At 41.2% G+C, this 21,550-nt stretch overlaps 1 protein-coding gene across 1 annotated transcript in view; it reads left to right on the top strand.

Annotated features, from left to right (window-relative positions):
• Positions 1-21,550, top strand: part of LOC115138263 (ALK tyrosine kinase receptor-like) — a 683,992-nt gene that overhangs the window by 337,429 nt on the left and 325,013 nt on the right. The window contains exon 4 of the mRNA XM_029674939.2: positions 9,843-10,047. Coding sequence (XP_029530799.2) covers positions 9,843-10,047 — 205 coding nt within the window. The remainder of the gene's footprint in view (positions 1-9,842; positions 10,048-21,550) is intronic.

The following is a 21,550-nucleotide window of genomic DNA, read 5'->3' as shown; positions in this document are numbered from 1 at the left end:
ACATCCAGCTTCCTTAGGTCTGCAAACAGGGTAGGGCTTGTGTAGAAACTATCCAAAAAACAGTTTGTAGCCCTTCCCTAGCAGTTGAAAATCCAATAACTCCATTACAGAGTCATAGCTAAGTCCCTTACCGGTAGCAAAACTGTTCTTCCCCTCATAGACAAAGAAATTGCATGTGTAGGCACACACAGATTCAGCCAACACAAACAGCTTGTAACCCCACTTGGTTGGTTTGTTTCTCATGTATTGTTTGAGGCCAATTCTGGCCTTTGAGGCTACCATCCTCTCATCGATTGACACGTTCTGGGCTGGCTGAAAGTACATCTTGCAGGCCTCAACAATGCTGTGGTAGAGAGGTTTGATTTTGCACAGTCTATCAAACGTTGCTGTGCCTCTCTTCTCATTCTATTCATCAACCTTTGGGTCACTGATATAAAGCGCCTGTGAGAGAACCAGAAACCTTTTGCAGGACATAACAGTCATGGGGAAAGACATTTGGTAGAGAAATGACGTTTTCCCAGTAGTCCTTCAGGCATTTCAACCTCACCAGCCCCATGTAGATGACCAGTGAAAGGTAGCAGAAAAAGTCTGACATGGATATGGGCTTCCATACTACCTTTTTGCCTGCTTGCTTCCTCTCCCCATACTTATTCGTGTTAGACACGAGCGAATCTACAACAGATTGTGTGAAAAACAGCTGAAAAAGCTGAAGGGGGGTGTAAGTTGTGGTCGGGTTCACCTTAGGTCCTGGCTTCCTTTTCAGCCTAAAAGTTGGTTGGGGTGGCTCCACATCATTTTCTAGGACGGTGTGCCAACGCCCTTCTGTCCCTCTGTTAGCGGGTGGCACACTTCCCCTCCTCCGCTTCTTTGTCAGTGCCTTCACACCTCTAGATGGCCCGGAAGGTGTGGAGCCAAAGACAGCAGGGGTACAGCTGGAAGAGGGGGATGGACAAGTTGGCAATGGGGGCTCCCAGTCGGAGTTAGTGCCACTGTGAAAGACCATTTTCAGTTAGAATAGTTTCACATATGAGCCCTGTATCAACAGGTATAATAAACAATATATATATATATATATATATATATATATATATATATATATATATATATATAGTACAGGGAACATAAAGTGCTGTTCCATTTCACTTTGGCCATTGTTGTGGGCCTGCCTCAAATAGCAGCATTTAATTTAATCTGTATATATTGCATATAAAATGTAAAAACAATCACAAATAATATTTTATATTAATTTCAAACAATGGCATTAGCATGAGAGCAACTCACCAGTCCAAAACAATGTCCTCTCCATTCAAAAAATATGCCTCAGTTTCAGAATCATAGCTATGGGAGTTAATGGAGTCCTCAATGGCAATGGCGAAAGTAAGCTCCTTATGCTAGCGTTCAATATATAGGTTTGTCTTACAGCAAAGAACCATGGGATATTGCCGTTTACCTCTGCTCATTGGCTATCTACCCAGCTAGATTTCAAGATGATCAGTGGTCATTGAGTTAAAATACAGTCAATCAACGAGACAGTGGTCATATAATTGGTGCACAATGGGCTCGTCACTTGTTGTCTTCCAATCGTTTTTTCGGGTCAATATGTCCCGCAAAATGACCCATCACGTTTGGTTGTGTTACAAACAAACAGTTGATAGCAAGGAAACCAAACATGACTGGATAAAGTCAGGAAAAGTCTGTGTATTTACGTTGGATGTTACGGCGAAAATTTAATGACACGAAATTCAACAAAATAAGCGTTCACAAAAGGTTTCGTGTTAGGCTATAAAAAATGTATTTAAGCGAACAAAAGACCATTCATTGTGTAACAATGAGCCTTGGGATTGCAACCAGAGCAAGATCTTCAAAGGTAAACGATTTATTTCAATGCAATATGTGATTTTGTTACGCAAGTGCTGGTTGAATAAGTAGTTTGATATGGGGGTCTGTGCTCAGATAATCGCAGCGTATTCTTTCGCAATGAATCATTTTTAAAAAAAATTACAACGCAGTTGGATTAGCAAGATTCTAGGCTTTTGAAGCATGTGAGACACTTGTATTTTCAGGAATATTTAATATGACTATTTGTGGCGAACACCATATGTTGTCGAAGTCAAACCCGTGTCCGGGATGGGTAGTTCAGAGAGGACAACTTCTCATTTACAACTGCAACCTGGCCGAAGATAAAGCAAAGCAGTGCTGCAGAAACAACAAGCGTACAGTCAATAACACAATAGAAAAAAAGAAAGTCTATATACAGTGCAAATGGCATGACGAGGTAGGGCAATAAATAGGCCAAAGTAGCGAAGTAATTACAATTTTGCAGATTAACCTCTCTAGGGTAGGAGGCAGCATTCGGAATTTTGGATGAAAAGCATGCCCAAATTAAACGGCCTGCTACTCGGGCCCAGAAGATATGATATGCATACAACTGATATATTTGGATAGAAAACACTCTAAGGTTTCCTAAACTGTTAAAATAGTGTCTGTGAGTATAACAGAACTGATTTAAGCAGGCGAAAACCTGAGAAACATCCATTCACGAAGTAGTTTTTTTTGTTGGTTTTGTAGTTTTCTATTCAATGCCATTACAGTATCCATTGACTTAGGACTCCATTTGCAGTTCATATGCCTTCCACTAGATGTCAAGAGACTTTAGAAATCGTTTCAGGCTTGTATTCTTATAAATGAGGGAGTAAGACCAGTCTGAACGAGTGGACCCTAACGTGACGCAGAGTTTTTTCAGGCGCATGTGCATTTCTTGTTTACCTTTTATATTGCCGACGTTATTGTCCGGTTGAAATATTATAGATAATTTAGGCTAAAAAACAACCCGAGGAATGAATATAAACATCGTTTGACATGTTTCTATGAACTTTACGGATACAATTTGGATTTGTCTGATTGTTTTGACTGAGTTTGAGCCTGTGGATTACTGAAGACAACGCGCTAACAAAACAGAGGTTTTTGGATATAAAGAGATTTCATCGAACAAAAGGAACATTTATTGAGTAAATGAATGTCTTCTGATTGCCACCATATGAATATCATCAAAGTTAAGGGATTAATTTTATCTCTATTTCTGAGTTTTGTAACGCTTCTGCTTGGCTGGTTACTGTTTGTAATAATTTGTCAACTGGGCTATGTTCTGGGCTAGGTATGTTCTGGGCTAGGTATGCATTCGCCGAAAAGCATTTTATAAATATGACACTGTGGTTGGTTAACAAGAAGATAATCTTTAAACCTATTTAAAATATGTTTTGTTTTCTGAATTTTTGTAATGAGCATTTCTGTAATTGAATTTGGCGCTCTGCAACCTCACTGGATGTTGGCCAGATGCTAGCGTCCCACATACCCTAGAGAGGAGTGATAGATGAGCAGATGATGATGAGCAGATGATGGTGTGTAAGTAGTGATACTGGTGTGCAAAAGAGCAGCAAAGTAAATAAAAACTATATGGGGATGATGTAGGTAGATTGGGTGGGCTATTTAGAGATTGATTATGTACAGCTGCAGCGATTGGTTAGCTGCCAAGACAGCTGATGTTTAAAGTTAGTGAGGGAAATGTAAGTCTCCAGCTTCAGTGATTTTTGCAATTCATTCCAGTCACTGGCAGCAGAGAACTGGAAGGAACGGCGGCCAAAGGAGGTGTTGGCTTTGGGGATGACCAGTGAGATATACCTGCTGGAGCGCGTGCTACGGGTGGGTGTTGTTGTCGTGACCAGTGAGCAGAGATAAGTCTGAGCTTTACCTAGCATAAACTTATAGATGACCTGGAGCCAGTGGGTCTGGCTACGAATATGTAGCGAGGGTCAGCCAAATAGAGCATACAGGTCGCAGTGGTGGGTGGTATGAGGCACTTTGGTGACAAAACAGATGGCACTGTGATAGGCTGCATCCAATTTGCTGTGTGGAGTATTGGAAGCTAGTTTGTAGATGACATTGCCAAAATCAAGGATCGGTGGGATAGTCAGTTTTACTAGGCCAAGTCTGGCGGCGTGAGTGAAGGAGGCTTTGTTGTGGAATCGAAAGCCGATTCTAGATTTGATTTTGGATTGGAGATGTTTGATGTGAGTCTGGAAGGAGAGTTTACAGTCTAGCCAGACACTTACAGTGGGGAGAACAAGTATTTGATATACTGCCATTTTGCAGGTTTTCCTACTTACAAAGTATGTAGAGGTCTGTAATTTTTATCATAGGTACACTTCAACGGAATCTAAAACAAAAATCCAGAAAATCCCATTGTATGATTTTTAAGTAATTAATTTGCATTTTATTGCATGACGTAAGTATTTGACCAGTAAGAATTCCGTCTCTCACAGACCTGTTAGTTTTTCTTTAAGAACAGGAGGGTTGTTCTCCACTCATTACCTGTATTAACTGCACCTGTTTGAACTCGTCACCTGTATAAAAGGCACCTGTCCACACACTCAATCAAACAGACTCCAACCTCTCCACAATGGCCAAGACCAGAGAGCTGTGTAAGGACATCAGGGATACAATTGTAGACCTGCACAAGGCTGGGATGGGCTACAGGACAATAGGCAAGCAGCTTGGTGAGAAGGCAAAAACTGTTGGTGCAAATATTAGAAAATGTAAGAAGTTCAAGATGACGGTCAATCACCCTCGGTCTGGGGCTCCATGCAAGATCTCACCTCGTGGGGCATCAATGATCATGAGGAAGGTGAGGGATCAGCCCAGAACTACACGGCAGGACCTGGTCATTGACCTGAAGAGAGCTGGGACCACAGTCTCAAAGAAAACCATTAGTAACACACAACGCCGTCATGGATTAAAATCCTGCAGCGCACGCAAGGTCCCCCTGCTCAAGCCAGCGCATGTCCAGGCCCGTCTTAAGTTTGCCAATGACCATCTGGATGATCCAGAGGAGGAATGGGAGAATGTCATGTGGTCTGATGAGACAAAAATAGAGCTTTTTGGTCTAAACTCCACCCGCCATGTTTGGAGGAAGAAGAAGGATGAGTACAACCCCAAGAACACCATCCCAACCGTGAAGCATGGAGGTGGAAACATAATTCTTTGGGGATGCTTTTCTGCAAAGGGGACAGGTCGAATGCACCGTATTGAGGGGAGGATGGATGGGGCCATGTATCAAGAGATCTTGACCAAAAACCTCCTTTCCTCAGTAAGAGTATTGAAGATGGGTCATGGCTGGGTCTTCCAGCATGACAACGACCCGAAACACACAGCCAGTCCGTATTGCCCAGCGACAGCCCCAAAACCTGAAGGATGTATGGAGGAGTGGGCCAAAATCCCTGCTGCAGTGTGTGCAAACCTGGTTAAGAACTACACAAAACTGTTGATCTCAAAGGTTTCTGTACCAAATATTAAGTTCTGCTTTTTCCACCATAATTTGCAAATAAATTCATAAAAAATCCTACAATGTGATTTTCTGGATTTTTTTTCTCATTTTGTCTGCCCAAGTTGAAGTGTACCTATGATGAAAATTACAGGCCTCTCTCATCTTTTTAAGTGGGAGAACTTGCACAATTGGTGGCTGACTAAATACTTTTTTGCCCCACTGTATGTGTATTTAAAGGTGATGCTACTCTGTGTTTTTGTGTGGTCATGGACAGGTGTGGGCATGGTGTGGTTTTTGTGTGATCATGGACAGGTGTGGGCGTTGTGTTTTTTTGTTTATAAAAAAATTAATAATAATAATACCTTTTTTCACTAAATAAGAAAAATAAGCCTGTCACCAGGAAGTTGTCACCAGGAGGTGTGTCAAACTGATCTCCAGCGTTGCCAAGTTGTCACTATTTTCAAGTTGTCACTACTATTGAGTTTTAAGACTCAATTTTAAGACTCAATTACTTATTTTGGTTAAATATTTTAATGAAAAATTCAGCTACTTTTCAGACTGCCTTTGTGCAGTTTTGACACACTATGATTTTAATAGCATTTTGCGACTTTTCCTACTCAATTTTGCAGCGAACAAGAGTGGGAGAAGCTGTCTGTGAAACACGGCAATGGCGCAGAAACAGGCAGAGAAACACAAAGGGAGGGGCTGTGCGGCGGTAGAGGGGGCGAAAATGCTATGTCGGGTCAAGGTAAATTGGTGCCGTTACGTCACCGATGCAAATGCAAAACGACATCTATCAATTTCTAGCGACAAATCAAGGAGCCAATCGCAATTCTCACTGAAAAATAGTTTAAACAGTGCTGACCTCTCACTCTCCTTTGCACCCAAAATGGAAGCCACGGAATATTTATGTCTCTTAAATAGTGAAATAACATTGTTAACTAAATGTTTCATAAGTTTTGTGACGATTTGGTAAAGTTTATTGACCAAGTTGGAAAATGTGCTGACATTGTGCCAGTGCTTAGCAGTGCTCAGCTCTGGTTTCATTAGTGAAAAATTGGGGAACTCTATCTAGCTAGCTTTACCACCCTGTGTTAGTACGTTTTACTAACTAGTGAGTATGTTTTACTTATAGTTATTGCTTTGAGTCTGGAATGGTTTGAATATGATGCTTTGCCACATCCATTAAAAAAAGTTAACTGAAAAATGTTCTCCTATCTCCTTTTTGCTGGCTATTTTTTGCAAAGGTTGTTACATTGTAACTACAAAGTCATATTTTGATGTGGGACGCCGTTCTCAAACAATCCCATGGCATGCGTTCGCCGTAATAGCTACTGTAAATCGGACAGAGCAGTTAGATTAACAAGAATTTAAGCTTTCAACCGATATAAGACACTTGTATGTACTTAAATATCCATCATTTTTATGATTATTTCTTTGAATTGTGCGCCCTCCAGATTCTCCGGAAGTTGTCCCGCTAAGCGGGACGCCTAGCCCCAAGAAAGGTTATACCCTATTGGGTTTCACTTTACATGAAGTTGGGGCTCCTGGGTAGGTACATGACCGGGTGTGCCTTGTTACAATTGTTGTTACTCAGTCCTAGCCTATTTATCAACCCTAATATGTGGATTCGATGGTAGTGGCACCTTGTAGTTACATGTAACAAGGTCCGATTTTGGTTCGGGTTATTTAACAGGTGACTTTCAAACGTGTAATTACAAAACATTAGTTGCATATTGGAACAAGAATGTTTAATAACATTAATTACACGTGGACTTACCTTCAGCAAGTAGTTGTGTAATTACACGTTCCTTGTTCCAATTGTGTAATAACTGATAGCACTCAATGGCATACCAGAGCCTGTGCCCTTGCGGTTATTACAGTGTAGTTACATAGTAATAGAGGCAACTTAAAGTGTCACTGACTTTTGGCTAATTAATATTCAAGATCATTTCTTGATTAATTACTGAAATAATTAGTTGGTCTGATTCATTTGATTTAATTTGTTTATCCTATCCAAAATAATCGTATTGACTCAACTACTGATAATCATTAACCGTTATACCATTAATCCTATATCATCAATAGTCTTAATCAACATTCTGAACAGTCGTCAAGCTCCGGAACCTCAAGAACTTAATCACTCGCAAATTAACTCAGTGCCACAAATTCATTTAAGGTTTGATTTACTAGACTAAATGAGTTGGGCAGTGAGGTAGTTAACAGATACAATTTAAAGGTATGGTAGGATAGGATACAACAGTTATTGAGGTGAAAGTCTCCGCAGGTCAATATGAATGGCTCCCGTACGAATCTCAGGCAAATAAAATAATACATACACAGGGCTTTGAGAATATGATCATATTCATTGAAAAATAAAATGTTAGAGACTACAACAACACAGGTGTTCACAACCACAAAATTATAGCGCTTCAGTTAGCATTCAAATGTAAACAATGCCGGGACGGTATTGACCAAGGGCTTGTAGATTAGACCTACCGTTTTACAATTACTCAATGACTTCCACCACCTTAGACACACAATGCCACTTTCATAGGATATGAATAATGTAACAAGGCAAATGACTTGTATCTTGTTCCCTCTCAGTGAGATTCTGTTAGGATTGGATAGAGGATGGTTGTCCCAGTCTCTCTCACCAGTGGAGCTGAAGCCAGTGGTCTGGAGTAATTCACAGCCGAAGGAGTGATTCCCAGTTCCTCTCTTCCAGTCCTCAGTGAAGTCCATTAGAGCAGCTTGCATGCAATGAATCCCTCCAGGTCCCAGCCCGGATGGATTGCGAACTCAGTCAACTCGTCTCGCAGGATCCCATTTACATTACATTTACATTTAAGTCATTTAGCAGACGCTCTTATCCAGAGCGACTTACAAATTGGTGCGTTCACCTTATGACATCCAGTGGAACAGCCACTTTACAATAGTGCATCTAAATCTTTTAAGGGGGGGGGGGTGAGAAGGATTACTTTATCCTATCCTAGGTATTCCTTAAAGAGGTGGGGTTTCAGGTGTCTCCGGAAGGTGGTGATTGACTCCGCTGTCCTGGCGTCGTGAGGGAGTTTGTTCCACCATTGGGGGGCCAGAGCAGCGAACAGTTTTGACTGGGCTGAGCGGGAACTGTACTTCCTCAGTGGTAGGGAGGCGAGCAGGCCAGAGGTGGATGAACGCAGTGCCCTTGTTTGGGTGTAGGGCCTGATCAGAGCCTGGAGGTACTGAGGTGCCGTTCCCCTCACAGCTCCGTAGGCAAGCACCATGGTCACCCCTCAGGGATGTTTTCTTCCAAAAAAGATTTCCAAGGAGATTTGATCACTCAGTTCAACTCGGTGTGGCCACACTATGAAGAAACTTGATGTGACATGTTTGCAAGTCCTGTCATTTATAGTGATACTCCCAGTATGTTCATGAGCTAAATTTGAGATTGCCTCATAAGTGTTCCCAGAATGTTTCTACTTGTACAGAAAACAGTTTAACTGTCCGCAAGATGAAATACGTAGCCTGTAGGTACTAAACATGCTTTTGGTCAAATTCATACATTTGATATTACAGCAAATACTAATTAAACCCTTTTTAATGATATAGGAAAGGTTAGGAAACATTTCACAGTATGCTTCAAGTATCAACATGTCATAAGTTTTTTTGGTTTGATACATTGTCCAGAAAACAAGTTTAAATGTCCTTTGTGCTATTGGTGCAATTTTTTTTACTAAGAGTGGAAAATCCTGACTTCTTCTCTCCTCTTGGGATACAAATCCCCAGTACTCAAAAGCCTGGCTGGTCATTTACCCAGTAACACATGTAGATCACAAGACGGTCTGCTGATTTGCCAATGGCATATGTTATGTCTGCTGACCCCCCTCAGGGCCATTCAGAGTCATAAAAGGCGAAAGGAAGAGTCGTTTGTTTGTTCTCATGATTGCTTGTAAAGGAGGGTGCCGTCACAGAACTGTAAATCTTGGTCTGGAATGTGGGGATATCTGTAATCCATCAACCACAACAAAGGGTGCGTGGTCCCCTCGTGTGCTCTCGTTACATCACTGAATCAATAACAGTCCATTATGGCAAACCTGTCAGTGATTGGCATATCATGTGGCGTTCACGTGGATCATTTTGTTGCCTCACTACCCATAACGCTGACATTTAAGATGCACTTGTTAATAATAACAATAATAATCACTCAACCCCGCTTCATACTCTCCAGAAACTACCCAATAGCCCTTTCCCCTTGGCATTTCTTGTTGATCTGAAATAATATAGGCAGAGTAGTAGTTCCATACTGTCCCCTGGCTGGTGAAGATTTTGCCATATTGCGTCCACCTAAGCAATAGTATCATATCTACAGAAGTGTCTAGTGGGTAGAGGCTAGGAGTTCTCTCAAGTTCAAGCTATATTGACACGAAAGAGACATACAAAGCAAAACAATAAAAACATCAAATCAATGCTGAAGGATTGGAAGTAACAGATGACCAAATGACAACTGAAAGAGATAACGTCTCTTTCTCCTTTTCAGGTCAGTTCCTGTGGGTGAATGGCTCTGCCTTGGCAGGTCCATGGGTCCTGAGCCCCTGGCTGTGGGGAGGTTGGGACCCCTGTGGGATGGACATGGCCGTGTTCCTGCACCCCCTGCAGAGCGGACGCTACACTGTGTGGCTCATTGAGAGGGGCAAAAATCCGCTAGCCCTCTTGTCCACTGACATGCTGCCGCCCATCACAGGGTAAGCAGAACTACACTTTTATCTAGTTTTCTGTATTCAAAGAGAATTTTACTTGCATTGACAGATCAAGTATAACAATAGATGAGATGGATATTGCACAGAAAGTGAGTGTCAGAACAGGGGATAAAACTGCCTCCAGGAGCATATAGGAAGTGGTTGCACTACGCCCCAAAACATTGTATATCATGCACTGCAGTTGAGGAACAGTGGGAGAGTAATTCTGCTTTGAAAGTTGATAACCACACTTAAGAAAATGGCCCTTGAATGTTTTGGTACACCTACTAGAGAGTTGTTCTTTGTTTACACCCATTCAGCATTGTTCACACCCTCTTAAGCCTTAGCCGAACCCATCTCTTTAAGAATTCACATGTGAGAACATGTGCTAAACAGAGTGAGCAGTGTAGTAAATAAACCAAGTGTCACACCTAAACGTTGTAAAAGTAGTAGCCTACAATAAGGAAGTACTACAGGTAAAAATACACTTTATCTAGTCCTTGGCCTATATCCTAATCTGACTTTGGTGCAGGTCATGTTATTCATATTGCCGTCTCTGGTAAACACACACTACATCAAATAAAATCTAAGTTTGTGTCACATGCACAGGATACAGAAGGTGTAAACAGTATGGTCAAATGGGGTCCTTATATTGCATATGGCAGGGTCCAGATTACCATATTGGTAACACTTGACCAGTACATTAATCAGTAACTAAATAGTATTTATTTATAACATAGTAGTTATATGTAATTACTATGTAAATAGTATGTAATTATACTCTAAGGATTTAGCAGTATAGTTTATTACACAAGTGGAACAAGGATATCTAATTACAAATCAGCTTGTCTGAGGTTATTCCACATATGTAATTAATGATTATGTATATGTAATTACAAGATGTCTTGTTTCAAATGTAACTAATGTTCTGTAATAACATTTTTGCAGTCTCCAATGTAGCATAATGTTAGCAATGCATCCTATTATGTAACCTTGTTACATGTAACTACATAATTCACTACCACCTAATTTTACAACAGGTGGGTATAATCCTGAATGCTGATTGGTTAAAACCGCATTCCAGCCGGTGTCTATTCCACAAGTTACCACCGGCTAAATCTATGACGTTAAAATGCCTATTTACTCTGTTCCATCTGACTGCTCAATCCACTCTCTCATCAGCCTAGCCAGGCAATTTATAAACTTGATATCCACAATAAAAAGCATCTTCTCATTTCTTGTAGACTAACATTTCATTTTCAACAGTGGAGATTTGTATAATCCTTGCTGTCGGTCTCTCCGACATTTGCAACAATATTAAAATGAGATCTACAGCTGTCTCATAGTAACGAACGTGTCGGGAGACGAGAGACGGGCAGCATTTCTCAGCCAGTCGAAATCATGAATCCGCTGGCATCATTTTGATTGATATATATAAAGAAATGTAAATTGGAAAAAAGTCAAACAAAATTAAGTGCAGCTAGTTTGTAGTCTTTACAGCTTCTGTTTGAAGTGATTGTGTTAGCTGTGTTGTTGTCTAGCTCCTCTGAACAACAGTGTCCTGATGAGTGAGCACATTTGTGACTGACCGGCTCAAATGGGTCTTAAATGTTGAGTTGTTTTTACATTGGATAAAAGTAGAGACTCAGAGCTTCAAAATGGTATGTCATACACTACTGTATGTCGCTCCTTGGTGACAACACCAGGCTCCAGAGCATCGAAGCCGTAAAACGGAATAACAACAACAAACAATCAAGACACTACAACCCTGCAGAACATCAATTCACCTCCCAAGTGTAGATAAGAAGAATAACCTCATACAATGCAATACATTATTTTCACCTGAAGTGATGGTACTGCTTGATCTGTGGCAGCAGCCTGAAGTATGGAGTCAGGTGTTGCCAGCCATAGCTTTCCACCAGCACTGTACCATCCTCCAGTCAAACCAGCTGTGGGATGTTGACCCCCTGTCACAGTGCTGTCCTTCACAACACCAGCAATCTCAGACAAAGTGTTGACTCTCGTCTTTCTGAAGCGCTGCTTGATGAGGCCGTAGCACCAGCCGGGGGTAAACTTGCTGTGGCCTGCGATCAGGAAGTGAATGTCCAGACAGTGGAGGAGCTTGTGCATGGTCTGCCAGGCACAATACCAGAACACAAACTTGTTCTTGTTTTTGCCACTGCAGTTATCACAATTCAGGTCCACATGTGTTTCCCCAACTCTATAGTTGGTGAAGAAATGGTGCATGTAGATGACTGCGCTGTTGCCTTTGCTTGCTTGTGCTAGGTCTCTTTTTGATGGGACATTAGACCATTCTCCTTGTATGACTGGTGGAGGAAAGTCAGGCGTGTTTTACTGATGCTGAAATTTTTGTTTAGACATGCTAGCTAAACAATGAACCATAATCCTAATCCATAGAGTACCAGCATTACAAACCGATAGTCATAGCTATCTAAAGTTAACCAAATAGGTTATATGGTAGCTAACATTAGGCTTTAACTAGCCATGCATAATGGCATTCTGAGAACGTTACCACACACAGATCATAAAAGTAATGTTAGCTAGCGAGCCAGCCATCTAACGTCAGCTAAGTTTGGTTCTACCAAGAACCCTTTTATTATCTAAAGGTTCTAGCAAGAATCCTTTTATCTTTGAATGGTCCTTCCTATAACCCTTTATGAACGGTTCCACCAAGCTTATTATCCTTTAACAAACTCTTTATCAATCAAATGTATTTATAAAGCCCTTTTTACATCAGCCGATGTCACAAAGTGCTATACAGAACACTAGCCTAAAATAACAATACATACAGTATAATATAAAGCCTTTATTTGCGGGCCTAGTTATAACCTAGCACAGTGCTTTTAGGAAACTCCTCGTTTACAGACCAGATTAGGCCTGTAAATCACATTATGCTGGTTGCAAAGTAATGTGTAATTCCTATTGGAATCCAGCCAGAGTGAGGATGTTCAATAATTGGAACGTTTAATGACCCGCAACCTGTATTCAGAATGACTGCCAAGGTAGGTAAGATTGATAAATGAAACTACATAAACTATCTAAACTGGAAAAAACATCTCAGTAACAGGTTCAATAAGTCTAACTACTAACAGATATGATTCAATTAGAAACATTTGTAATTTATCTTTGTGGAGTATTAGATCAACCACCAATCAATCTACATGCAAAAACCCACATATTGAAACAAACAATTCTAAAAATCAACTTGCTTTAGAGCATGCTGAGAAATATGATAATGATGGGTGTGGTTGAGTGTTTTACTCTACACAGAGTAAGAATTAAACAATCACAATGGTTATTTACACCACTGAGTTAATTTAACTCCTGAATGAACTCTAGAAACGTTACACTGAAAAATCAAAACTAGGTAACACTGGCCAATTTGGTGTGTACAAATATTCCCATATAATTTAGATAAAGTTTAAAACATTCACACACCTATCCTTTAAAACACTGAGTCAAACACTAATGCTCAGGTAATGTCAGGTATGCTTAAATGGCTGTAAGGGAGTCAGGTGCAGGAGAGCAGATATTGGGTGAACCAAAAGCACACGGCAAAGTGAAAACGAAATAACAATACGGGTTAACATAACCCAGTGCAACAGACAAACGTGTGCATAACATGAAACAGAGTAAACAATACCACACAAAGAAATGAGGGAAACAGGGGGTTAAATACACAACACATAATGAGGAAAATGAGAACCAGGTGTGTGGGAAAACAAGACAAATGGAAAATGAAAAATGGATCGGCGATGGCTAGAAGACCGACGACGTCGACCGCCGAGCATCTTATTCAGATTCTGAAGGGGCCCCTTATTGCTTTCTGAAGAACACTTCTTGCCTTCCAAAGAATCATCAAAGAACCCTTTCTATCAAAAACGTTTCTAAGGATGAGAAAGGTTCTAGGTTACAAGGAACTCTTCTGTTCCAAAAACGGTTCTAAGGATAAATTGTTCTTGGTAGAACTCTATTCCTCTGCAAAGAACCTTTTTGGAACCCTTTTTCTAAGAGTTTACAAACAAAGAATTCAACTTCAACATACAGACCTAAAAACACAGAAACTAATCAAATGGGAAACATAACCAAAATATTAAGATGGCGTTGATGCCCTTTACTGTGTTTTCATCTCTCCGCCAAGGTGGAACTGTACACATAAAAAAACGGTTCTATGGAATATAATCAGAGCGGATCCCTTTTTGGAGAATGGTACTATAAATAATCATTCTCAATCTCAAAGGTCCTACAAATAACCTTTTGATGAACCATAGTTTTTTAAAATTCTGGTTAGCCGTATTATAAATTTAGGGTTTGGCCTGGGTATGCCGTCATTGTAAATAAGAGTTTGTTCTTAACCGACTTGCCTAGTTAAAAAGGTTAAACAAAATCGTTAAAATTCAATAGGTGTTATTATTGTGTTAATTGACAAGTTGAATCAGGTGTGCAAGCTCTGGAACAACTGGGGCTCCCTGAGGAGAGAATTGAGTACCACTCCTTTAGTCAACAGTTCTCAATTGACACAAGACTTTACTTGAGTCTTTCACAAGACACCGTGACTGGTCATGGTCATACTATAACCAGCCACTAGAAATAGACTTTGATTTTGGATGTTTGAAAAGGTCTGAAGAATGTCGATATATGTCTTCCTCTGCACTCACCCAAAAAATGTGAAGAACCACAACCCCTTCTGTTGTAAAATGTCAGTATGCAGATGATGCCCAAGTGAGTGCCTGCTCAGAAGCTCCAGTTCATCGTTAACATATTCACAGAAGCATGCAGCAGGATGGGTATTACACAACACAGGCAAAACTAATATCCTCTTCCAGCAAGTTCCGGGAGTACACCTGCCACTCCCCAAGATCACTGCCAAAAATGCGATACTTGAAACCGTTTTCCATACCTAGGTATACACCTCTCCACCAAAATCCTAATCAAAGATGAAATGCGACATCAGATTGCTCGAGCTAGTGCTGCCTTTGGCACACTCATGACATTACCACCAGGACCAGAGTGGATGTGTACCACTCAGTGATCATCCCTATCCTGTTATACAGTGCAGAAACTTGGACTGCATATCAATAAACACATCAAACCTCTTGGAAGATTCCACCAATGTTGTCTCAGGAAAATACTTAACATCAGCTAGGAAGACATCAGTGTCTTGGAGTGAAGCAACTCCTCCAGTATAGAAGCCATCGTAATGAGACAACTCCGATGGGCAGGTCACCTCGTGAGAATGAGTGACTCAAGGCTTCCTAAACAGATTTTCTACTCCCAGCCCAGGGATGGATCCCATGCCTCTTGAGGTCAGAAAAGTGTTTCTGTGACAACCACAAAGCACACCTGAAGAAATGCCATAAGAATCCAAACAGGGAAACCCATGCCCAAATCAACAATGGAACCCAAATCTATGAGGTCAAAATAAGAGAATTAACAGCCGGCAAGGGAGCACGCCGCAAAGCACAGACTCCGGTGGGTGTAACAACTAGCCCTGGCCACATGACCAACCATCCCTGGCCCCACTGAGACAAGTTCTGCAAGTCACAGATCGGCTTCTTAAGCCATCTCCAGACACATGGCCAGCCAGACCAACAACAACCCGGACCTGTGATGCCTGGAGGGAAATCATATTCGATTATGAGGGATCCCAAAGGAAAGTGTGTGTGCGCGTGTGCACGGAAAAAGGTAAATACATCCATCCAGTAGTAATAAGGTGCTGCATAAAGAAAAAAACATTAAATGTGTGTCCTCCTATGTGTACGCCGGCAAACATGTCTACGTGAGTAGTTATGTGCCCGACTCCAAATGCACACACACACACACGCACACACACACACACACACAGGAGCATATAGAGAAAGAAACACACACATGCACAGGAACACATAAAGGAGCATATAGAGAAAGAAACACACGCTCACACATAAAGGAGCATGTAGAGAAAGAAACACACACAGGAGCATATGGAGAAAGAGACACGTACAATAAACACACACACAGACACGCACACACAGAGGAGCATATGGAGAAAGAAACAATGAATATGTTCTATGTAATGGCTGTCAAGCTTAAATAATCAATATGGAGCAAAATATTGTGCACTTGAACACAACCTTGATTTTAGCTCAGAGGGTGGGTTAAATAAAGTTCACTGCTGGATTCTTCTTTATTTAGTTGGATAACCGGGAATGAATACATCCAGACTGGTATTATGAAAGTATTAGACCCTATTTACTAGTGTGTGTGACTCATTTTTAATAGCATTTGCGGTCAACTTTTTTGGAAACATGCAATAATTTATAAGCTAGTATAAGCTTCCTACGGGAGTGACTCACAGGTGTGTCACGGGGAGAAAATGAATACATATCTATATAAAATGACAACATAATCCCCGGAGGTCCCATTTTTCCTGGGGTACTAAGAATAATGCGACACACCTCAGGCGCATCACCCGCAAGGCTGAATCATTAGACATTTGTTCCACTCACTGATGGTCCAATTCCAAAAACAGACTAGAAATCTAGGTTGGTAGTTGAAAAACTAAAATGTTGGTTAGCACGTCTTATGTAAAGAGGAGGTGCCAACTGTTGAGGCCACAGTGGCGAAATTATTACGGCATGGCAAGTTAAACACTGGGGTGATAGATGTGCAGAAGATAAGTGTGCAAGTAGAGAAACTGGGGAACAAATAAATCAAATAAATGAAATAAATAACAATATGGTAAAAGGGTAGTTGGATGGGCTATTTACAGGTGCAGCGATCTGTGAGCTGCTCTGACAGCTGATGCTTAAAGCTAGTGAGGGATATATGAGTCTCCAGCTTCAGTGATTTTTGCAGTTTGTTTCAGTCATTGGCAGCAGAGAACTGGAAGGAAAGGTGGCCGAATGAGGAATTGGCTTTGGGGGTGACCAGCGAAATATACCTGCTGGAGCGCATGCTGTGGGTGGGTGCTGCTATGGTGACCAGTGAGCTGAGATAAGGCAGGGCTTTACCTAGCAAAGACTTATAGATGACCTGGAGTCAGTGGGTTTAGTGACGAATATGAAGCGAGGGCCAGCCAACGAGACCATACAGGTCGCAGTGGTGGGTAGTATATGGGGCTTTGGTGACAAAAAGGATGGCACTGTGATAGACTGCATTCAATTTGCTGAGTAGAGTGTTGGAGGCTATTTTTTAAATGACATCGCCGAAGTCAAGGATTGGTAGGATAGTCAGTTTTACGAGGGTATGTTTGGCAGCATGAGTGAAGGAGGCTTTTTTTGCGAAATAGGAAGCCGATTCTAGATTTAATTTTGGATTGAATATGCTTAATGTGAGTCTGGAAGGAGAGTTTAGTCTAACCAGACACCTAGGTATTTGTAGTTGTCCACATATTCTAAGTCAGAACCGTCCAGTGTAGTGATGCTGGGTGGGCGGGCAGGTGTGGGCAGCAATCGGTTGAAGAGCTTGCATTTAAGAGCAGCCAGAGGCCACGCAAGGAGAGTTGTATGGCATTGAAGCTCGTCTGGAGGTTAGTTAACGCAGTGTTCAAAGAAGGGCCAGAAGTATACAGAATGGTGACGTCTGTGTAGAGGTGGATCAGAGAATCATCAGCAGCAAGAGCGACATCATTGATGTATAAGAGAGAAGAGAGTCGGCTCGAGAAATGAACCCTGTGGCACCCCCATAGAGTCTGCCAGAGGTCTGGATAACAGGACACAGAGGTCCGGATAGTCTGCCAGAGGTCCGGATAACAGGACACATGGAACTCTGTCAGAGAAGTAGTTGGTGAACCAGGCTAGGCAGTCATTTGAGAAACCAAGGCTGTTGAGTCTGCCGACAAGAATTTGGCGATTGACAGAGTCGAAAGCCTTGGCCAGGTCGATGAATAAAGCTGCACAGTATTGTCTCTTATCGATGGCGGTTATGATATCGTTTAGGAACTTGAGCGTGGGTGAGGTGCATCCAAGACCAGCTCGGAAACCAGATTGCATAGTGTAGAAGGTACGGTGTGATTTGAAATGGCCGGTGTTCTGTTTAACTTGGCTTCCGAAGACCTTAAAGGCAGGGTAGGATGGTTTGTGTATATGTGCAGGTGAAGGGAGGGTGTGTGTGTCTGTGGGTGGTGTTATCTATAGCTAGAGTACTTATGCTATCTCCAGGACTGAGAGGTGCACATTTTAGCTGTGTTATAATATGTGTTTAGTTCTTAGATTCTAAACATAACACGAAAAGGCAAGCACTGTATGTACTAATTTTACCGGAAGTTCCATAAGAGTACTTATTTTCCACCATAATTTGCAAATAAATTCATTAAAACATTTCTGGATTTTTTTTCTTCTCATTTTGTCTGTCATAGTTGAAGTGTACCTATGATGAAAATGACAGGCTTCTCTCATCTTTTCAAGTGGGAGAACTTGCACAATTGGTGGCTGACTAAATACTTTTTCGCCCCACTGTAACACCTTGTGACACAATATAAAAATCCCTGCTTGTGACAAAATGTTCCAGAGGAATATGAAATAACTTGGTAGAAAGTAAGTATTACATTTATTTATTAACAATATATTGTGAAACTGTTCAAACTACTTCAATATGAATGTTTTATTCAGATGTTGAGTCACTGCTGTGTATCAGCCTGCTAGCCAAGCTAAGTTAGATTGTTGGACTCGATGGCTAGCTAGCAGGCGATCTCGTCCTGGTTATCAGCTCTTTAGGGATGAAAGCAGCTGTGTCAATTGTGAAGACCTGGACAGTTTTTTTCTTCTTTTTTTTAATCCTGAATTGGTGGGCTTGTTAGCCAGCTAATGACAAATGTAGCAAGTCTTTTTTTAATTACTATTTGTTTTCAGGGACAGATGGCAACTAATGCGTTAATTTCACTCCCATAGCATTGGCTTGGCAGGACAAACCGGTCGTGCCCAACTGGTTTGGAGACAAAACATTTGAACAAAATCTGATAAAAAAATGTAGCAAATGCACCCGGCTGTGCTCTGTTCAATCTACATTAGGCTTGCTATCCAGCCAAGTTATTTGTGCATTCTTATATGATCAGTCAATACATGCATGCAGTGTCTGTTTCTTCTTGTCATTTTCTCCTCCCCTTGTGTTTCACCATTGCATATAATGAAAATGATAAATTAAAAGTAAATTGTTGAACACTTGGTCAAGCCTATGGATATGCAAAACTGTTTACAAATCCATTGTACATTAACAAAGGTAGTTGTGGTTCTCGGCAGATTGCTCAAATTTCAGTGCTGGTTCAAGGAAGTTAATTTCTCCTGCCATGGCCTTATGTTTCTGCTATGTTCTCATCAGGTGGAAGCCCATGCCACCCCATCACCCAGATGTAAAGAACTTGGAAATCTCCCGTCCACCAGGAAAATCACCCTATCCCAGGAGTTTAGTCAGGAGTCCATTCAGCAGTATGCAACATCACTATGTTAGAAGTAGATCCACACGTTATGCTCTTATCATGCAGAATTATCAGCTCATTGTAACATACAGTATGAAGCTCATTCTAAAATACAGAGCTGGGTGATTTCTGGCCCCATGGTACTGCACCGTGTACAAGTTTTATTCCTGCCTATTACACGCCATGTTCAGCTATTCATCGACCACAATTAGTTTAAGAAAGTGTTAGTGAAAGGCTGAAACAAAAACCTGTAAACTCCTGTCCCGTGTATAAAAAAACATTTGCCATGTACTGAACAATCTTTTGAATGTTGATGTCCCTCACTTGGGGATGTTAAGTTTTTTTTCTATCTTGTATTATTTCTTTGGACCATGTGTACCCTGTACATACGACTAATACAACTTGACTTCTTTTGTACAAAAAATGTTTTCTATGGATTCATGCACAGATACAGTATAACGAATGAGGGTTAAGCCGTGCCTGCTCATTGCAAATAAAACACCAGCAGTCCTAATGCAACTCAATATTAGCTTCACAGTGAAACACCATTATTCGGGCTATTTATAATCCTTAAACAGTAAGCAAAATAGTTTTCTTACTGTTTAAGAATTATAAATAGCCCGAATAATGGTGTTTCACTGTGAAGCTAATATTGAGTTGCATTAGGACTGCTGGTGTTTTATTTGCAATGCATAAAAGCTTAGCTGTCATACGTCCACAATGATGTAGCAGCAGACCAAGAAATGTGGATGGTGTAAGCTTAATTCACTGACAGGTACTGAGAAAATTGATTCTGTTACTTGTTATTCGTGTTAAATATTTCCATTAGTTGTTCACTGAATTGCAAGCACGAGTTGTTTACGCTGCTACATTGTGTACAATGTAAGCAGACATTGCATAAAAGCTAGCTTTGTTGATGACGGCTGCGTGATGATGCAGTTTTCAGTTTAGGTTTGAGATCATGTCGAAGTATGTTTCAAATTTAATAGATTTTAAGCGCTCTGCGTTCTCCCATACTAGAAGATAAGCTCTCTCAGGAGTTCTTGGAACATCATCCTTGAAAGAACGGGAGAACGCAAGTGCACATTTTGGAACATAACTAGTCTTAAATTGTTGTCTACTACTGTCTTTTTGCGAACTCGTTTTTGCGATCTACTTTAAAAGTCCCGCACAGTCATCCTATTTCCCAAGTAAAAATAGCTTTGACCAAAACATCACCCCTATTAAAATGCACAGTTTTTAACAAATTGTACATTTTCTCTCATCTCTAACTATCAGGAAGCCTGAAAGAACAGGCTGAGTGGGTGGGGAGTGTATATTCATGCGCTCAACTTCACTGGCAGAACTTTGAAACACCCTTGCAAGGTAACAAGGTAAACAATGGACCACATGTCATTGATGACCAGGTAAATATTAGCATCGAAAGCATCGTAAGCATTAGCATCGAACAGCCCCCGTGATATGCAACTTTTCAGGGAAGCTAGAAACCAATATACACAGGCAGTTAGAGGCTAGCTTTTTCAAGCAGAAATTTGCTTCCTCCAACACAAACTCAAAAAGGTTCTGTGACACTGTAAAGTCCATGGAGAATAAGAACACCTCCTCCCAGCTGCCTACTGCACTGAGGATAGGAAACACTTTAACCACCGATAAATCCAATATAATTGAGAATTTCAATAAGCATTTTTCTATGGCTGGCCATGCTTTCCACCTGGCTACCCCTACCCCGGTCAACAGCAATGCAGCCCCCACAACAACTCGCCCAAGCCTTCCCCATTTCTCCTTCTCCCAAATCCAGTCAGCGTATTTTCTGAAAGAGCTGCAAAATCTGGACCCCTACAAATCTGCCGGGCTAGACAATCTGGACCCTTTCTTTCTAAAGAATTTCTGCCGAAATTGTTGCAACCCTTATTACTAGCCTGTTCAACCTCTCTTTCATGTCGAAAGAGAGGTTGAACAGGCTACAAACTGCTACAGACCTACATCTATCCTACCCTGCCTTTCTAAGGTCTTCGAAAGCCAAGTCAACAAACAGATTACTGACCATTTCGAATCCCACCGCACCTTCTCCGCTATGCAATCTGGTTTCCGAGC

This window comes from Oncorhynchus nerka, linkage group LG12 (assembly GCF_034236695.1).
Source record: "Oncorhynchus nerka isolate Pitt River linkage group LG12, Oner_Uvic_2.0, whole genome shotgun sequence".
Taxonomy (NCBI): Eukaryota; Metazoa; Chordata; class Actinopteri; order Salmoniformes; family Salmonidae; genus Oncorhynchus; species Oncorhynchus nerka.
Note: the sequence above shows the minus strand (reverse complement) of the source record. Positions and strands in the feature narration are given on the sequence as shown.